The 16,287-nt window shown below is 40.8% G+C and overlaps 1 protein-coding gene across 1 annotated transcript in view; it reads right to left on the bottom strand.

The window, feature by feature from the left end:
- The window catches only part of LOC124605757 (eukaryotic translation initiation factor 3 subunit E), a 37,733-nt gene that overhangs the window by 13,483 nt on the left and 7,963 nt on the right, over positions 1-16,287 (bottom strand). The window contains exon 3 of the mRNA XM_047137643.1: positions 7,568-7,729. Within this exon, the coding sequence (XP_046993599.1) occupies positions 7,568-7,729 (162 nt within the window). The remainder of the gene's footprint in view (positions 1-7,567; positions 7,730-16,287) is intronic.

The following is a 16,287-nucleotide window of genomic DNA, read 5'->3' as shown; positions in this document are numbered from 1 at the left end:
CTTCTCAAACAGCAGGCACTGCCAGTTGCTATTTCCAGTTTAACAAATACATTGGCAAAATGTGCACCCCCACCAACAGCATATCTGCCACTGTTCCCCGCGTACAATGATGCAGGAGAAGGCTGGGACGCTTACAGAACCTTCAAGTCTTTCTTTTGATCAAATGTCTGAGTTAGTTGTTACCCATGACTGCAAAAGTACTCATGTTATTGCTGCTCATGTGGTGTTTAATTGTTACCTAAAGCAGCCAAAACACTCATTTAGGGCATGGGCAGCAAAACTATATGGACTCAGTTATCATCATTTTTGTGACAAATGTTCATAAGGAAGGATGTGCAGATAAAATGGTTCAAGATGCAATCATATGTCTTGCTCGTGACAGGGAAGTTAAAGAGTGAGCTCCACAGTGGGAAAATCCCATGCTTATGGAAGTATTAAAGATAGCTCAGTCATTTGAAGTTTCAGGAGCTGCTGCTAATCAGATAGAAGCCTGGTCTGAAGTTTCAGAAATCAGTTCCTCTCACCCCTCTCAGCCTTCAGTCAGTTCACAAGGAAAGAGAGAAGCTATTGCAGCATAATATAGGTAATTGTTGTTTGTGACAACATTCCGCATCACAACAGCAACAACCTTGTGCTCCACTGCCTTCACGCCCATACCGTTCCAGTCAACACAAATGGACCGCGTGCCCCAGGCGCTGGAAAATGTGCAATAGGTGCCTTAAAAAGGGATACATTGCTTCTGTAACTCTTCTGGACCTGAATGAGGATGAAACAAACATAGATGTGAACAGTGTGTCAGCAGTGATGGTGTCTCCGAGCAATTTGTATACTGAAGTGCATGTGTTTAGCAATCACTGAGACTGTGGGTGACATGGGTGCATCAGCAACATTGGTGAATTCTCAAACTTTTGTGGGTTTGGGCTCCAGTGTCATGGAGGCTTGAGAGTTATAACACACGACAGATTAAAAGGCTGTGGTTCATTCATTATCATTCCTAGTTATGGACAATGCTCACATTGAAAATTTGACTGGTTTGGATGCTTTTAAACTTTATGAATTCTTTTCTCCCTTATTTTCTGCGGGACTGGGCTGTGCAACAGAATTTCAGGTTCATATCATGATGAAACAGTCTGCCCACCACCCCCATTTATTTTGGGACCACACAGTACCGGTAACTTTATTGTATCCAGTAGAAGTAGATCGTATTCAATCCCTTGATGTTAATCTACTTATATCTTCCAGTGAATGGTCAACATAATTGGTGATAGTAAAAAAACCTACAGGTAAACTACGCCTCTGTGGTGACTTTTAAAAAATCACTTAATGCACAGTCAATCATTACAGTGTCCTGATCAGCTTTAGCAAAATTTGGGTGGGGGGGTATTATTTTTCAAAGACTGACTCAGCAGACACACATTTACAGCTGCTGCTTGATGAATAATCTGAATGCCTCCAAGTTATCAATACACCATTTGGGCTTAATAAGTGCCAGTGTTTGCCTTTTGGTGTGGCAAGCACACCAGCTATTTTTGAACACTTTTTAGAGCAACTTATTGCATCAGTTCCCGGTGCATCAACTATTTCTATGACATAATAGTGCCTGATGTCTCTACACAGGAACATTTGCAGAACCTTTGTACTCATTTTCTATTTTACAATCTGCAGGGTTAAAGTGCAACATGGACAAGATAAAGTTTTCTTCAACCCTATTATTTATTTTTGTTCTAAAGCATCGTGTGCTGGTATTAAATCACTGCACCAGCATACTGATGCTATTGCTATGTTGTCACACCCACACCCCACATCCACCCAATGAATTGCAGGTATTTTTTAGGCAAAATTGCATACTACCACAAATTCACAGCGGATGCTGCTACTGCTGCACTCCCGACTTCCATGCATTATTATGTAAAGATGTTCCTTTCCAGTGGTCCCTGGCCTGTGACTGGGCATTCAAATAGTTGAAATCTGAGCTACAGTTAGTCCCTCATTTGGTCACTTTTCAGCCAGGCCAGAATGTTGTGTTATCAATGGACACATCACAGTTTGTATGCGAGTGCAGGCTTTCTCGGCGAATTTCATATATGAAGTCTTCACGGGTTGTCAGCCAAGTAGCATCGTCGTCTCGTAGTAATGTTTCGATGGAATGCGTCTCCATCATCTTCAGGCAAACTTCGCCTGAAGATGATGGAGATGCATTCCATCGAAACGTTGCTATGAGACGACGATGCTACTCGGCTGACAACCCGTGAAGACTTCATATACATCTCAGTTTGGCCTTGGCACCATCCTTGCTCATAAATATGCAGATGCATCAGAATGCCCTATTGCATATGTCTCTAAAACCCTAAATTCAGCACAAAAATGTTATTTTCAGATAAAGATAGAAGCTTTGGCAATCATGTATGCTCTAAAAAAATTTTGGGTTTTTCTACACTGGTCTAAGTTTCACATGATCACCGACCACAAACTGCTGGTGTGTCTTTTTAAACCCTTCGGCATCCTTGCCGAAAAAAGCCGCACATTGCTTACAGTAGTGGGCTCTTTTCCTGTCACGATATAATTACGAGATACATTTTACACCTATGGAGCAACATGCAAATGCTGAGGCCTTATCGTGTTTGCTGACTAGCCTGAATATGGAGTTTGATAAAGAGGAATTATTTTATTTTCATTTAGACGTGGAAGCTCACAATGTTGTTGACAGTTTTCCTATTACTAGCACTAAAATTGCAGCCACAGTAGCTGCTGATCCTGTTTTAAGTACAGTTATTTCTTTTGTGCAATATGACTGGTTGGACCAACCTCTGGGCCATGCTTCTGATCCTTTACGACATAATTTTGCATTACAAAATCATCTTTCTGTTTGGGACAGAGTTCTGCTGTGAGTTATAGAGGATACCACGCTCCAGGTTGTAGTCTTGTCAGCCTTACAGCATGAGGTTATGCGTTTATTAGATGCGGACCATTGGGGCGTGCCTTGTACAAAATCATTGGCACATTTTTTGTGTCAGCCATTGATGGGTAAATAACACAAGTTGTTGCAGTCTGCCCACAGTGTGGCACACCGGTGGCCCCCCTGTGCATCTTTGTCACCATGGCCAGTTCTACAGATATTTGGGAATGAATTCATGTAGACTTTGTAGGAACTTTTTCGAATTTCTACTGGACTGTTGTAATTAATGCATATTCTAAGTTTCCATGTGTGGTGCATTTTCTGTCTGCTTCTGCAGCGACAACAATTTAAGCTCTGTCCAAAATATTTGAAATGGAAGGTCTTTTGTATATGTTAGTTACAGACAATGGCCTAAAAAAAAGTGGTTTTCGCCATGTCATGGCTCCTCTTTTCCACCGTCAATCAAGAAGAATGATTATTATGAACATTTAAGACTCAGATGAAAAAATACATATTGGGTGTGTCACTGGAAGGGACTCTTGACTGGCTCTTCAGTTCTTATAAGTTACCCCTGCTGGAGATAAAGAGTCTGGCAGAGTTGTTGCACAGCTGTCAGCCCCGGACTCTGCTACATCTGCTTGATGCCAGGACATCTTATGACACTAGTGCTGCAACACTTCCAGCCTGCCACAGCTGCCTGGGATTGCAGTCTTTACAGCCGACCAAAATAGGTGCTGGTGGGAACCCAGCTCCTGCGCTGTTGCAGATGAAGCCTCCATTGCAGCTGGCACTGCCTGTTCAGCCACCTTCACCGCAGCCTTCTTCACTAGGGCTGGACTCGGATGTGGAAATGGAAGGCGTGCCAGTGTCATCTGTCCTACCACATGGTTTCTCATGGGGGCAGGCGCTACACCTGTCCATGCTTGCGCCTTTTCCAACCCTATGCAACAGTGGCAGCACATTGCACGGCACAACAACCAATGTCCAAGACAAACAAAGTGGATGTGAGCACAGTGCTCACTTCTTTGCACAGGAAGAGGAGTGTTGTAACTACAAAATTTGTGCGTACATCGCTTCATAGTTGGGACATGAAGTTTATGCTCGATTTGGCCACCAGGCCTGCTAGTATGACAACAGTTGTGAGTGCAGCCTGCTGGCTGCACACCCTGCTAGAACTAATGACTATAGAGGACAGAGTGCAAGGCTCCGCCAACCACTTGTGTATTGTGTTATATGTACTTTGTGTCTCGTATGTTTATGCTTTTCCATGTAATATACTTATTGCTATTACTGGGAAGTTGTACAATGTGCTAGACACCTTGACAAAAGCCATTCTCTATCAATATAACTCACAAAAACCATAATAACCAACAAAGTAAACATAGCAATTAAATTAGATTACTTGCTTAGTAGACAGCAACAGGCTGACAAAGAAATGCTGAAGTATATGATTCACTAAGGTACAGAATATGGCATTTTTCTTTAAACGATGAAAAAAGAACAACATGGTTAACTAAACTAAAGTCTACAACACTAAGCAAGTAAGTGCCACAGACCAGTGTCAAGGGCGGCACAACAAGACTAAATGAGATACTAAGTGTGTCACTTGATAGGCAAGTGCCAGATTAGAAACTCAAATACCAGGGGTTTGAGACAATTATTTTTTCTATTACTTCTTTCACCTCTGGTAAAGCTTTGCTAGCATTAGAAGTGCAAAGTCGCAACATGGTTCAGAGCTCACATTAAACTATAGGTAAGTCAGTTCTAGGGTTGAAGGAAAGTAATGAAATACCTCTCTTCCAAGGTCCATAACATAAAATACAAAGTGTTTCACAATTCCTATTAACATGCTTCTAAGGGTTTCAAAGGGAATCATTGGATAAAGTTTTGATAGGAACCCACATCTGGAAATGTACCATTTGGATGTGCAATAAGTTTGCAGAACAGACAACTTTCAAATCTCCCACTTCTCAGTATGCATACAGCGGAGCCAATAAGTTCTCATATGCCTGGTCTACAGGAGTCCATGGCACGAGTAATGTTTTGATTACTCGTCGTCGGGTTCTCTTCTATGTAACAAAGGATGCTCTCTTCAAAGTGGAGAGTGTGGCACATCCACGGAGAACCCTCCTAGTTGCAAACACAAGTTTCTCGCACTGTTGCTGCGGCTGGATGAAAAGGTGCCCGATGTCATAATTACAACAGGAACAGTCTATGGCACACATTTCTCAATATCTATATGTCCCGTGAAATGGCACATTTGAAAGTGATTCGGTCTTCAAAATTATTTTACATTCAAACAGCATACACTCCCAGAAAACGAACACCATGTATTTGTCAACCCAGCAGCGGGAAATTTTATTGACGCATTCTTCAGGACACGTAAAACACACAATCACACATACAGAGCCATATGCACGTGAGTACAGTCAACACAGTGTGCACAGTGTCAGTGCTAGTACCATGTATACCCTCCTTTTGCAGCAATGCAGGCTGCAATTCTCCCATGGAGAAGATCATAGAGGTGCTGAATATAGTCTTGTGGAATGGCCTGCCAGGCAATTTCCACCTAGTGCCTCAGTGGGGCCAGAGTTTGTGACAGATGTGCAGACCACGCAAGATGACGTTTCTTCCTGTCCCAAACATGCACAATGGGGGACGGATCCGGGGACTGTGCTGGCCAGGGTAGTGAACATACACCTTAAAGAGAACGTTGGGTGGCACAGGATACATGTGGACGTGTTGGGAAAGCGCATCACCTCATAGGTCCATGGTCCGCCCCCAGTAGCTGAGTGGTCAGCGTGACAGACTGTCAATCCTAAGGGCCCGGATTCGATTCCTGGCTGGGTCGGAGATTTTCTCCGCTCAGGGACTGGGTCTTGTGTTGTCCTAATCATCATCATTTCATCCCTATCGACGCGCAAGTTGCCGAAGTGGCGTCAAATCGAAAGACTTGCACCAGGCGAGCGGTCTACCAGACGGGAGGCCCTCGTCACACGCCATTATTATTATTATACTGGTCGATGAACAGTAATGTGATGGGTTGGATGATGGTTTGAATGTACAGTGGACTTTCAACGTTCCCTTGACAATCACCAGGGGAGAACAGCCAGTGTAAGATACTGCTCCCCACGCCATGATGCCAGCCGAGTGTTGGCTCTTTGCACCTCAGTCACATACAATCCTGATTTTGGTGCTCACCTGCACAACGCCACAAACATGTACGACCAACATTGGCACCAAGGTAGAAGCAACCCTCATCACTGAAGGCGTCATGTCTCAATTCGTCCTTCCATAAACGCCTATCATGACACTACTGGAGTGGGGCTGTACGACATAGCAGCATGAGTGGAAGGCACCCCTAAAGGCATGCAGGACCGTAGCCCTGCTTCATGGAGACGGTTCTGAATAATTCTCACTTACATCCCTGGAGCAATGGTGTCCCTAAGTTGCTGTGAAGTGACGGCACAGTCTAGTACAGCACTTCATAGGATGCAATGGTCTTGGCGTGCATCTGTGCGCCGCTGCTGTCCAGACCTAGGTCAGTGGGGATGTGGATTTTCTGCTGATCACTGGAAACAACATCTAGACACTGTGGAGGCCTCACACCCATGTGTTGCGCAATTCCACAGTACGTCTATCTGGCCTCCAACTAGCCCACTACACCCCCTCGCTCAAAATCTGTCAGTTGCACAATAAACTCAAATAAAATAACACCTAATGAACAACAGTGGTATTCACAACCATATCCAAATCAATGACAGCTTTAATTTTATTTGTATGTAACACAATTATAAAAATGGTTGCACAAATGGATCACATACACTCTTTCGCGGCATGCTAACAATGTTGCAGACACAGATGCAGCTCCATGTGCCACGGCAAACTGGCTGCCATTGGCTCTGGCAGTGACCAACTGCTGTGCAGCTAGCAACATTCCAGATAACACGGTTCCTGGTGTGTCCGCAGTTCTATGCGTTTGATCATCGCATGCACTGACTTCTCTTAGTGTCCAGTGCAAGTATGGTGGATCTTATTCACTTGTGTCAGTGTTCGTTTCTCATTATCCAAGAGTGTATTTATGGACATGGGTTCCTTATCAAAACTTTATCTAGCGAGTCTTCTTGCAACCCCTAGAAGCCTGTAATAGGAATTGTGAGAAACCCTACATAATACTTCTATGCTGTGATCTGTTGCAGACCAAAACAAGCAACATCTACAAAACTTTTACTGAAGGAATCTGGTCATATCCTCTTGTTACAATGTGGAAATATGTGAGGGAAGAAAGTTGAGTGCTAGTCAGCATGCTTTTCATTGAATGGATGCTAAGAACAAAGGATATATGTTCCCAGCAAACCACCCTTTGTTGATTCCTCCTAGGGAACTAATTGGTTGGAGAAATGTTAATTGGTATTTGACAATTCATGGACAGTTGCATAAGTGTGGTAAGAAAAATAAAGAGGCATGTGGACACAAAGTGTGGTGATGTTCATCTTGGTTGAATTGCAAATCACCAGTCATCCAACAGTTACAGTCTGATGGTATATATAGAGTAAAGGATTATTCATTTCCCCAAAAGAATCCTAACAGTTTCAAGCTGTTCAGTTTCTTAGAGAGAAAGAGGGGAGAAAAAGGAATTAATACCATTGGCAATCAAGTAATAAGACTCACATTATGTTCTTTGATGAGGTTCTGTACAAATGCCTCGGGATCTCTAATATTCTCCATCTTGTTCATTACATCATCATTTGATATAATCTCCAGGACCGCTGCCACATCTTTCTGAATCACTGCTAGCTGTGTAACGACCTCTGCTCTCTTCTGTTTCAGGGACTGCAATGAAATAACATTCAATTACTACCACACTTAATGACAATTATATTCATAGAAATAATGGAAATAATACCCGATAATGACAGATTTCATGCTACAGGAGTGCATCAAAAATAGGAGTTGCATGAACAAGATACTTGGCAGCTCAGCAAGTAGGTGTCACACTACGAATTCATTTAGGGTTCATATCTTGGCAGGCACAATGTTAATTCTTCCCAGCAGTTTACATGATTTCCACCTCTGACAACACTTTGCATTTGTAAGCAACACAAGTGGTACACAGACTGCTTTTGTTGATACAAAGTTTGTCCCTCTGGCGGTGACAGAAGTTAGAGCTGTACAAACTCAAATAAAATAACACCTAATAAACAACAGTGGTATTCACAACAATATCCAAACCAATGACAGCTTTAATTTTATTTGTATGTAACACAATTATAAAAATAAAAAAAATTAAAGATATATCATTGTATGTCCTAGAAGTGGGAATTGCTCTCTCTGCCAATGATGTGTATATTATAATCAGGGTTAATGGACATCACACCAGATGTAGTTGAAAGTAGATTTAATCCTTCGATTGGTGTGCCTGTGGCAGTTAGCCACAAGATTTAGTTTTCTGTCAGCATCACAGATAGCGTTACAGTTGCGCCCAAGCCCATATACGTATTTGTTATTCTCAACAGGTGTCAGCACTTAGTACATTTGTGTGATTCATGCTTTCAGCAGTTTGGTTGCACATGGAAATGGAGAAAAAGAAGGGATTTGACAGGCACCGTCTTAACTGTAAGTCCTGAAGATTATGAGAAAGTATTGCGAGAATTGTCAGATGTAGAATTACAAGAATTGTCAGATTCGTGTGAATCTGAGTCAAAAGAGGAAGTTATTGGAGAAGAAAACCACAGCGATGACTTTGAACAATCAACAGAGGAAACAGATGACCATCTGGTTGAAGAGAAGAGAAAACAAACAGATGATTACCGATTTTATGTAGGAAAAGATGAAGAAACTACCTGGATAAGTGAACCACTCAATTCTTCTCCTAAAACCAAGGCTGAGAGCAGGCCAGGTCCAAAAGCAACTGCTGAAATTACCAAAAAAGAAATTGATGCATTTTACCTATTTATTACTGATGGGAAGATTGACAACAATGTGGAAAATACAAACCGATACATCTAGAATAGTAAAAGAGCTAAAGTTCAATATTTGAGAGAACGACTGCAGAGACATCACAAAACCAGAGATAAAAGCTCTTTTAGATGCATTATATCTAATAGGTGTAAAGAAAGGAGGACACACGAATTACTGTGAACTGTGGGATGCATATGGTACAGGAATGATTATTTTACAAGCTCTCTTCAGCTATAAGCACTTTCGCTTTCTGCTTCGAACTCTTAGGTTCGACGACCTGGCTACTCAGGGGTGGGGGTGGGGTGGGGGGGGGAAACAAAGTGACAAAATAGCACCTATTCGGGACTTGTTTGTCAACAACTTCCTTGCTCACTACAATGCCAGCAACTTTGTAACTATTGACGAGATGTTGCACCCTTCCAGAGGACGCTGCGGATTTGTTCAGTATATCTCTAATAAGCCTGCAAAATATGGGATCAAGATTTATGACCTGTGTGATTTTACACTCTACACTTTGAAATTTACTGTGGCAAGCAGATGCCAGGACCCTACCTGAAGTCTAACAAGTGACATTGTACAAAGATTAGTGACACCATCTGGATTGGTGACACCAACTGAGAAAACCAACAGAGATCTTACAACTGACAATTGGCTACCCTGTGGCTGAAAATCTCCTCGGCAAAGGTTTGACTTTCTTGGAAACAACGAAAAAAATAAGAAGAAATACCTCAAGAATTCCAAGCAAATAAAACCTGGGAAGTCCAGTATGTCTCTCTGGTTTTCACGATAATTTTTGTATGGTCTATTTTTTTATCGACAATGCACAGCACAAATGAAATAGATCAAGAGACTAAGAAATCGAGAGTGAATTTGGACTACAATGCTACCGAAGGAGGAGTACACACTGTAGATCAGATGTGCTCATCCTACAGTACTTCCAGAATAACGCGACGATGGCCACTTGCAGTTTTCTACAGATATCTAGACATTGCTGGGATAAATGCAAACATTATTTTCAAATTCAACAATCCTGATAATAAAGAAAGAAGACGAATTTTTTTGTAACATCTTGCTCTGGACCTAATGGAAGAACATTTGAATCAACGAACATTACTTGAGACACTTCCCAACTATATTCACGGCTTCTTCACCAAGTATAGGCACGAGGAAGAGAAGACCAAGAAGCCAACAAAACCTGGAATTTGTTACAAATGTGGCAAGCATTAAAATAAAAATAAAAACAGCATGTATGAAATGCAAGGAAAATGTATGCAATAAACATAGTGTCATCGATACAAAATGTATGCAATGTGAAAGTGAGCTGCAGACGGAAGTTAACTAATTTATTCACAATCTTAAACAGGAGTGGGAGTTTATGAATGCTCCATTTCATAATGTGTTCCCTTGTTACTTTGGTTTCACTTGAATCAGTGCAATTAAGTGATATAATTAAAAGAACCATGAAGGTAATATAGGATATCGGCTTGTTATAAATTACAATGACAATGATAGACAATTGTGAAGGCAACAAATAAATAAAAGATTATTTTTATTGAGCCATGTAATGTTATGTTTTCTCCAATAAAATGCAACTGGCAATTGTATAAAGATTATTTTTCCTTAGGTTAAAAATGTAATACTAATTGCATTGTAAAGGCCGCAACGCGCCCGCTCACGGAAGTACGAAAGGCGCACCTACTGAAGGGTTCAGCACAATATTAGCTTAAAGAAAAAAAAGAATCCTGCTTCTAGATAGCATTCGTGGGAGGGGTGTAGGTCAGGAGAAATTAAGTGCAGGGTACCAGGTCACAAGTTTTGTGAAACCAAGTGCTAACCTTAGCCAGGTGACAGGACTTTGAGAAGGAAGATCAGGTAATTATAGTTGGGGGAGCAGCAAACAGCCTGGCTATGAATCCAAGATGTAGTATCAGGAGCGACCTGGACAAAATAGGAGCAGAAACTGGGCACACAAATGTGGGGTTTGTGGAGGTCTTAGTAATATGATCAGCCCTGTGTTAACACTGTTGTAAGGCATGTTAACACTGAGCTGAACAGGATGCTCCAGACACCGGCAAAATCTCACATAAGTGATGTTCCAGTTGATGCTATTGGTAGGTGAGGATACACTACATACGGCCTGCACCAAACTAGAAAGGGAAAAGATATGTTAGCTTCTCTACTATGATCCCTGTGGTTAATGTGACCAGGCAGACAGGTTGTTTAGGTTAACGCCGAAGTCCAGACAGACAACATTCAAGAAACATAGAATAAAAGAAGCTACATGTACACTAAATAGGGATAAACTAAGAGTAGTATCAATTTACTTCATAAAAATACCAGAGGAATAAAAAATAAAGTACATGAGTTGTTAGTGTGTTTAGATGATCTCGAAAATAAGAATGAGATTGATATACTTTGTCTGCCTGATCCCCACATAACCATGGGGACGCAAAGTGTCAGTATAAATGGGTATAATACACCATCTTATACGTGCAGTTCTAGCACGGATAAAGGAGGAGTTGCCATTTACACAAAACAAGGTTATAAGTACAAAACTGTAGGAGCAAGGAACTTTTGTGTCGCTCAGCACTTTGAAGTTTGTGTATGTGAACTACAGCTAGATATTAGCAACAGTGTACAACTCCGCATTAGGAGGTTGGGAGCTATTCATAAAAAAGTTTGACTCCCTATTATGCTGTCTGTCAGACGAAAAGAAGAAGCTATTAATCAGTGGTGATTTCAATGTAAACTTTCTAAGCAATTCTGATAGGAAAAGTAAACTAGAGCGTTATTAATGACATATAAGTTAGAATGAGTGATCAATTTCCCTACACGTATAGCTCAAGACAGTAGCACTCTAACAAAAAAATCAAATTTGTGTGAATTCCTAAGGGATCAAACTGCTTAGGTCATCGGTCCCTAGACTTACACACTAGTTAAATTAACTTAAACTGACCTATGTTAAGAACAACACACACACCCGTGCGAGGACTCGAACCTCTGGCGGGAGGGGCCATGCAGTCTGTGACATGACGCCTCAAACTGTGTGGCCACTTTGCGCGGCAGCACTAACGGATAATGTACTTGTGCAGCAAGAGGAAGTAAAACTAACACACGCTTTCCCTGTGATAAATAGATTTTCAGACCACGATGCACAACTGATTAACTTACAAAACTTATCATGGTGTGCAGTTCAGAAACCATGAAGTAAAAGTGTAAGGCTGGTCAACCTGGTATCTATACAGCACTTAAACGATAATTGGGGAGATGTATATAATGAGCCAAATGACAATGATAAATGCAAGATGTCTTGATAAATTTATATACCTTTTTGAAAATTGTTGCCCCAAAAAAATTACTAAATGTAACGCCAAACAGTTTTCAAAGAAACCTTGTATTACTAAAGGTATTAAAGTGTCTTCAGAAAGAAAAAGAAAATTTTATGACAGAGCAATAATTAGTGAAGACCCAGAAGTAATTTTACACTATAGAAATTATTGTAACATACTGAGAAAAGTTGTCAGAAAATCAAAAAATATGTATATTAGAGATGGAATCAATAACTTGGACAATAAAATCAAATCACTACGGAATGATGTCAGAAGAGAGACAGGAAAATTAACCACTGGGGTAGGTAGTATTACTATTAAAGAGAATGAGACCATCTTAACCAACAGTACACAAGTAGCTAATGTATTTAACAACCATTTCTAAAGTGTGGGTGAAAAAATTGGTGGGAAAAGTTCAAAACAACAAGCCAAGCAGTACATGTAAGAGCCAGTTTTGAGAAATCCTTGTCAGATCAATTTTCATCTCACAACATCTTGTGAAATACGGAAAGCCACTATATCTCTGATAAATAAATCTTCTGTTGGATTAGACGACATCTCTAACAAGATATTTAAACAATGTGGAGCAGTTACAGCTGATGTTCTGAGTCACATCTGTAATGTATCACTAACTCAAGGTACTTTCCCATACAGGTTAAAATATGCCATTGTCAAGCCTCTCCACAAAAAAGGGGACACCACAGACGTCAATAATTACTGGTCAGTATCCTTGCTTACAGCATTTTCAAAAATCGCCAAGAATGTAATGTACTCAAGAGTGGTTAGCCATCTCAACAGTAATGGGATACTTAGTAAGTCACAGTTTGGATTTCAAAAATGATGTTCTACTGAAACAGCAATAAACAATTTTCCTGCCACATAGTAGAACCTTCACATAGTGAAATGTCTCCAACAGAAATTTTCTGTGACTTATCCAAAGCAATTGTTTGCATGAACCATGACGTTATGTTACAGAAATTACAATTCTACAGTATAAATGGAACAGAATATGAGTGGTTTAAGTCATATCTACAGAACAGGAAGCAAAAAGTTTCTTTATATGGTTTAATATAACAACGAAAACAATCAATTATTGATAAAATTAAATAATTGGATGGATAAAAAGTCTACTCACAAAGTGGTGGCAGCACACACATACAAAAGACTGGTGTGACTGGCAAGCTTTTGGAGCCAGTGGCTCCTCCTCCTGGTAGAAGAGTTGAAGGGGAAGGAAGAAGAGTGAAGGAAACGAACTGGAGACGTCTAGGAAAAGGGGTGGATTTTGGGAAAGTCTCCCAGAACTGCGGGTCAAGGGAGACTTACTGTATAGGATGAGAAAGAAAGAATGATTGTTGGGGACTGCATCGGAAGAGATTTGAAAGCCTGAGAGCTAAAAGGTGGAAGACAGGGTAATATAGAAGACAGATTACTATTAAAACATCGTGCACGAGTTAATAAGAGTGAGAAGCTAAGAGCATTGTACGTAATGGAGGGGCAGGGGGTGGTGAAAAATAGACAGGAAAGACTATGGAAAATGTAGAAAACTAAAACGGAGTGAAGCAAAGAATTGTTACAGTGAAGAAAAGCTGAGACAGAAGAAATTAATGTAAATTAAGGCCATATGGGTGGCGAGAACCAAGGACATGTAGTGCTAGTTCCCACCTGCAGAGTTTTGAGAAACTGTTATCTGGGGGAAGAATCCAGATGGTGCGTGTGGTGAAACAGGTGCCAAGGGCATTAATGTCATTTTGTAGAGCATGCACTGCAACAGGCTATTGTAAGTTGCCAGTATATACCCTCTGCATATGCCCCAATACTAAATTATCAGTTAGAATGATATATATAATATTTGGTTCGTAAGGCCACGCCTCTGAAGGTAAAACAAGGAATCTTGCCTGATGTGACGCATCATGGATGTACGTCTTTATGTGATATTGTACAACATGCTGTTTGTACATTTTATGAAGATGATGAGTTCAGTTGTTTGTGTCCAGAGATGAAATGCTTTGTTTCGGTCTGATCGGAATGTGGTGTTAAAGAACACAAGCAGAATCACCTTGTTTTACTGAATTTGAAGGAGCCGTATGCAGCCTTCAAAGAGAAGTTTTCCACTTATAAAATTGGTTTCTTGAAATCTGCAGAGTTGCGTCCCAAATGGTGTGTACTTGCAGATGTTCATGGAACCCATGGTGTGTGAGTGTGTGTGTGTGCGCATTTATCACCAGAACAAGAAGCTGATGTTAGATGTTGCCAAGCTTATTAAGATAACTACAGACTTACTTGAGAAGATTGTCTACTCTACAGAGAGCAAGGACTGTATGTTATAAAAGTGTGATAAGTGCCCTGGAGTGCAACATATTTCAGCTCTTCTTGCAGACTCAGAAGCACTTTGTTTGGCTGAAGATGTCCAGTATATGCAGTGGATCACAACAGATTGGTGTACATTGATATCAGTGGTGGAAATACTTGATTTCATGTACAATTTTTGCAACAAACTGGAATTGCTGAAAAGTCATCATTTTATAGCAAAATAACAATCATGTTATCTAACTTCACTGAAAGAAACACTTGGCCCAACAGAGTGTACTGTGATTGGAGATTTTCTGAGAATTACTCATTTATTGTACAAGATGCAGCACAAGTATTTCACTGGCAGCAACCAGGCCACGTTGCATCCTATCAAAATCAGGATCAGCATCATCAACTGTAAAGACAATGTGCATAGTAAGTGATTTATCTCATTCACACAACAGCTGCAGGATATTATTATCAGAAAACATTTATTCCCCATGTAAAAGATGCAATACCACCCTTAGGAAAAATTCGTTACTTTTCAGATGGAGCATCAGCTCAATATAAAAACCAGAAAAATTTAAAAATCCGACACTACATTCTGAGGACTGCGGAATTGATGTTGAGTGGCACTTCTTTGCCACTAGCCATGGGAAGAGTGCCTGTGATGGAGTTAGGGGGGAGGGGCAGTCAAAAGACTGGCTGCCAGGAGGAGTCTTCAAGAACTTCACCACCCAGTCCTCACTGCACAAACACTTTTTGAATTTGGATCACAAGAGATAAATAAAGGGTATTCAGTTATGCTATGTCTCCTCAGAAGACATTGAAAATAACAGTGCAATGCTACTGAATGAAAGATTTTATCAGTGCAGAACAATTCCAAACGCAAGACAGTACCACCACTTTATAACTGCTTAAAATGATGATGTTAAGACGTAATGAACTTCATGCTCCGTGAGATATGATATGGGTTATCTCACACACAGTGCAGAGGCACAACAGTCTCCAGTACAATACCAAGAAGTATCATTGCAGGATATCACGCCGTCTTCTTACGTTATTTGTGTCTACGATTCTAAGTGGTACCTTGCCTTTGTTATGGACTGTTCTGAAGAGGACAGAGATGTTTTGGTGAAGTATCTGCATCCACCTGGACCAGCTAAAGCTTACTTTTTAACCAATGAAGTCAGCTGGGCGAAACTCAGGAACATTCTAAAACCAAATATTGTGTTTATGCACTGGACAGGGCAATTGAAATTGAAATACTCCAGTTGTTTAACAACTTTCTGCAGTCCAAGTGAGGAAAGGCACCAATCTTCAATGCATGTGCTTCCTATGTAACTTTCTATTTACATGATGATTGATGTGTTCAGAATATGAAACATTATTTCTAATTCAGGTTGAATATGCTGCAGAATAATGAGTCTCTTATGTCAAATTCTGTGGTATTTACAATATTTACCGAAGCGTTCGATCCTGCTCGTCGGCTTTGACCCGTCACGTAAGGCTGTTGTGGTGTGTGACGTCACAGTGGCGCGGAATTTAGTTTGTGAGAGTGGCATGTTTGTAGGTGTCGTTTTGATGCGATCGGTAGTGCTCTCTGGTGGTGTGTTAGGTGATGTTTTCGGTTTAGTTTGCAAGTGTAGCGTCGTGTGTGAATTTTGGTAAACTGATTTTTTTACTTCTTTGGTAGGTATGGATATGACTGACAGGGTCAACAGTTTTCAGTTGTCGGCTATGATGGGGGACAGTGCTTTGTCTCTAATAAAATTCCTTCAACTATTCGGATTTTTGGATGAAGTCGTGAAG

The sequence above is a fragment of the Schistocerca americana genome, chromosome 3, assembly GCF_021461395.2.
Source record: "Schistocerca americana isolate TAMUIC-IGC-003095 chromosome 3, iqSchAmer2.1, whole genome shotgun sequence".
Classification (NCBI taxonomy): Eukaryota; Metazoa; Arthropoda; class Insecta; order Orthoptera; family Acrididae; genus Schistocerca; species Schistocerca americana.
Note: the sequence above shows the minus strand (reverse complement) of the source record. Positions and strands in the feature narration are given on the sequence as shown.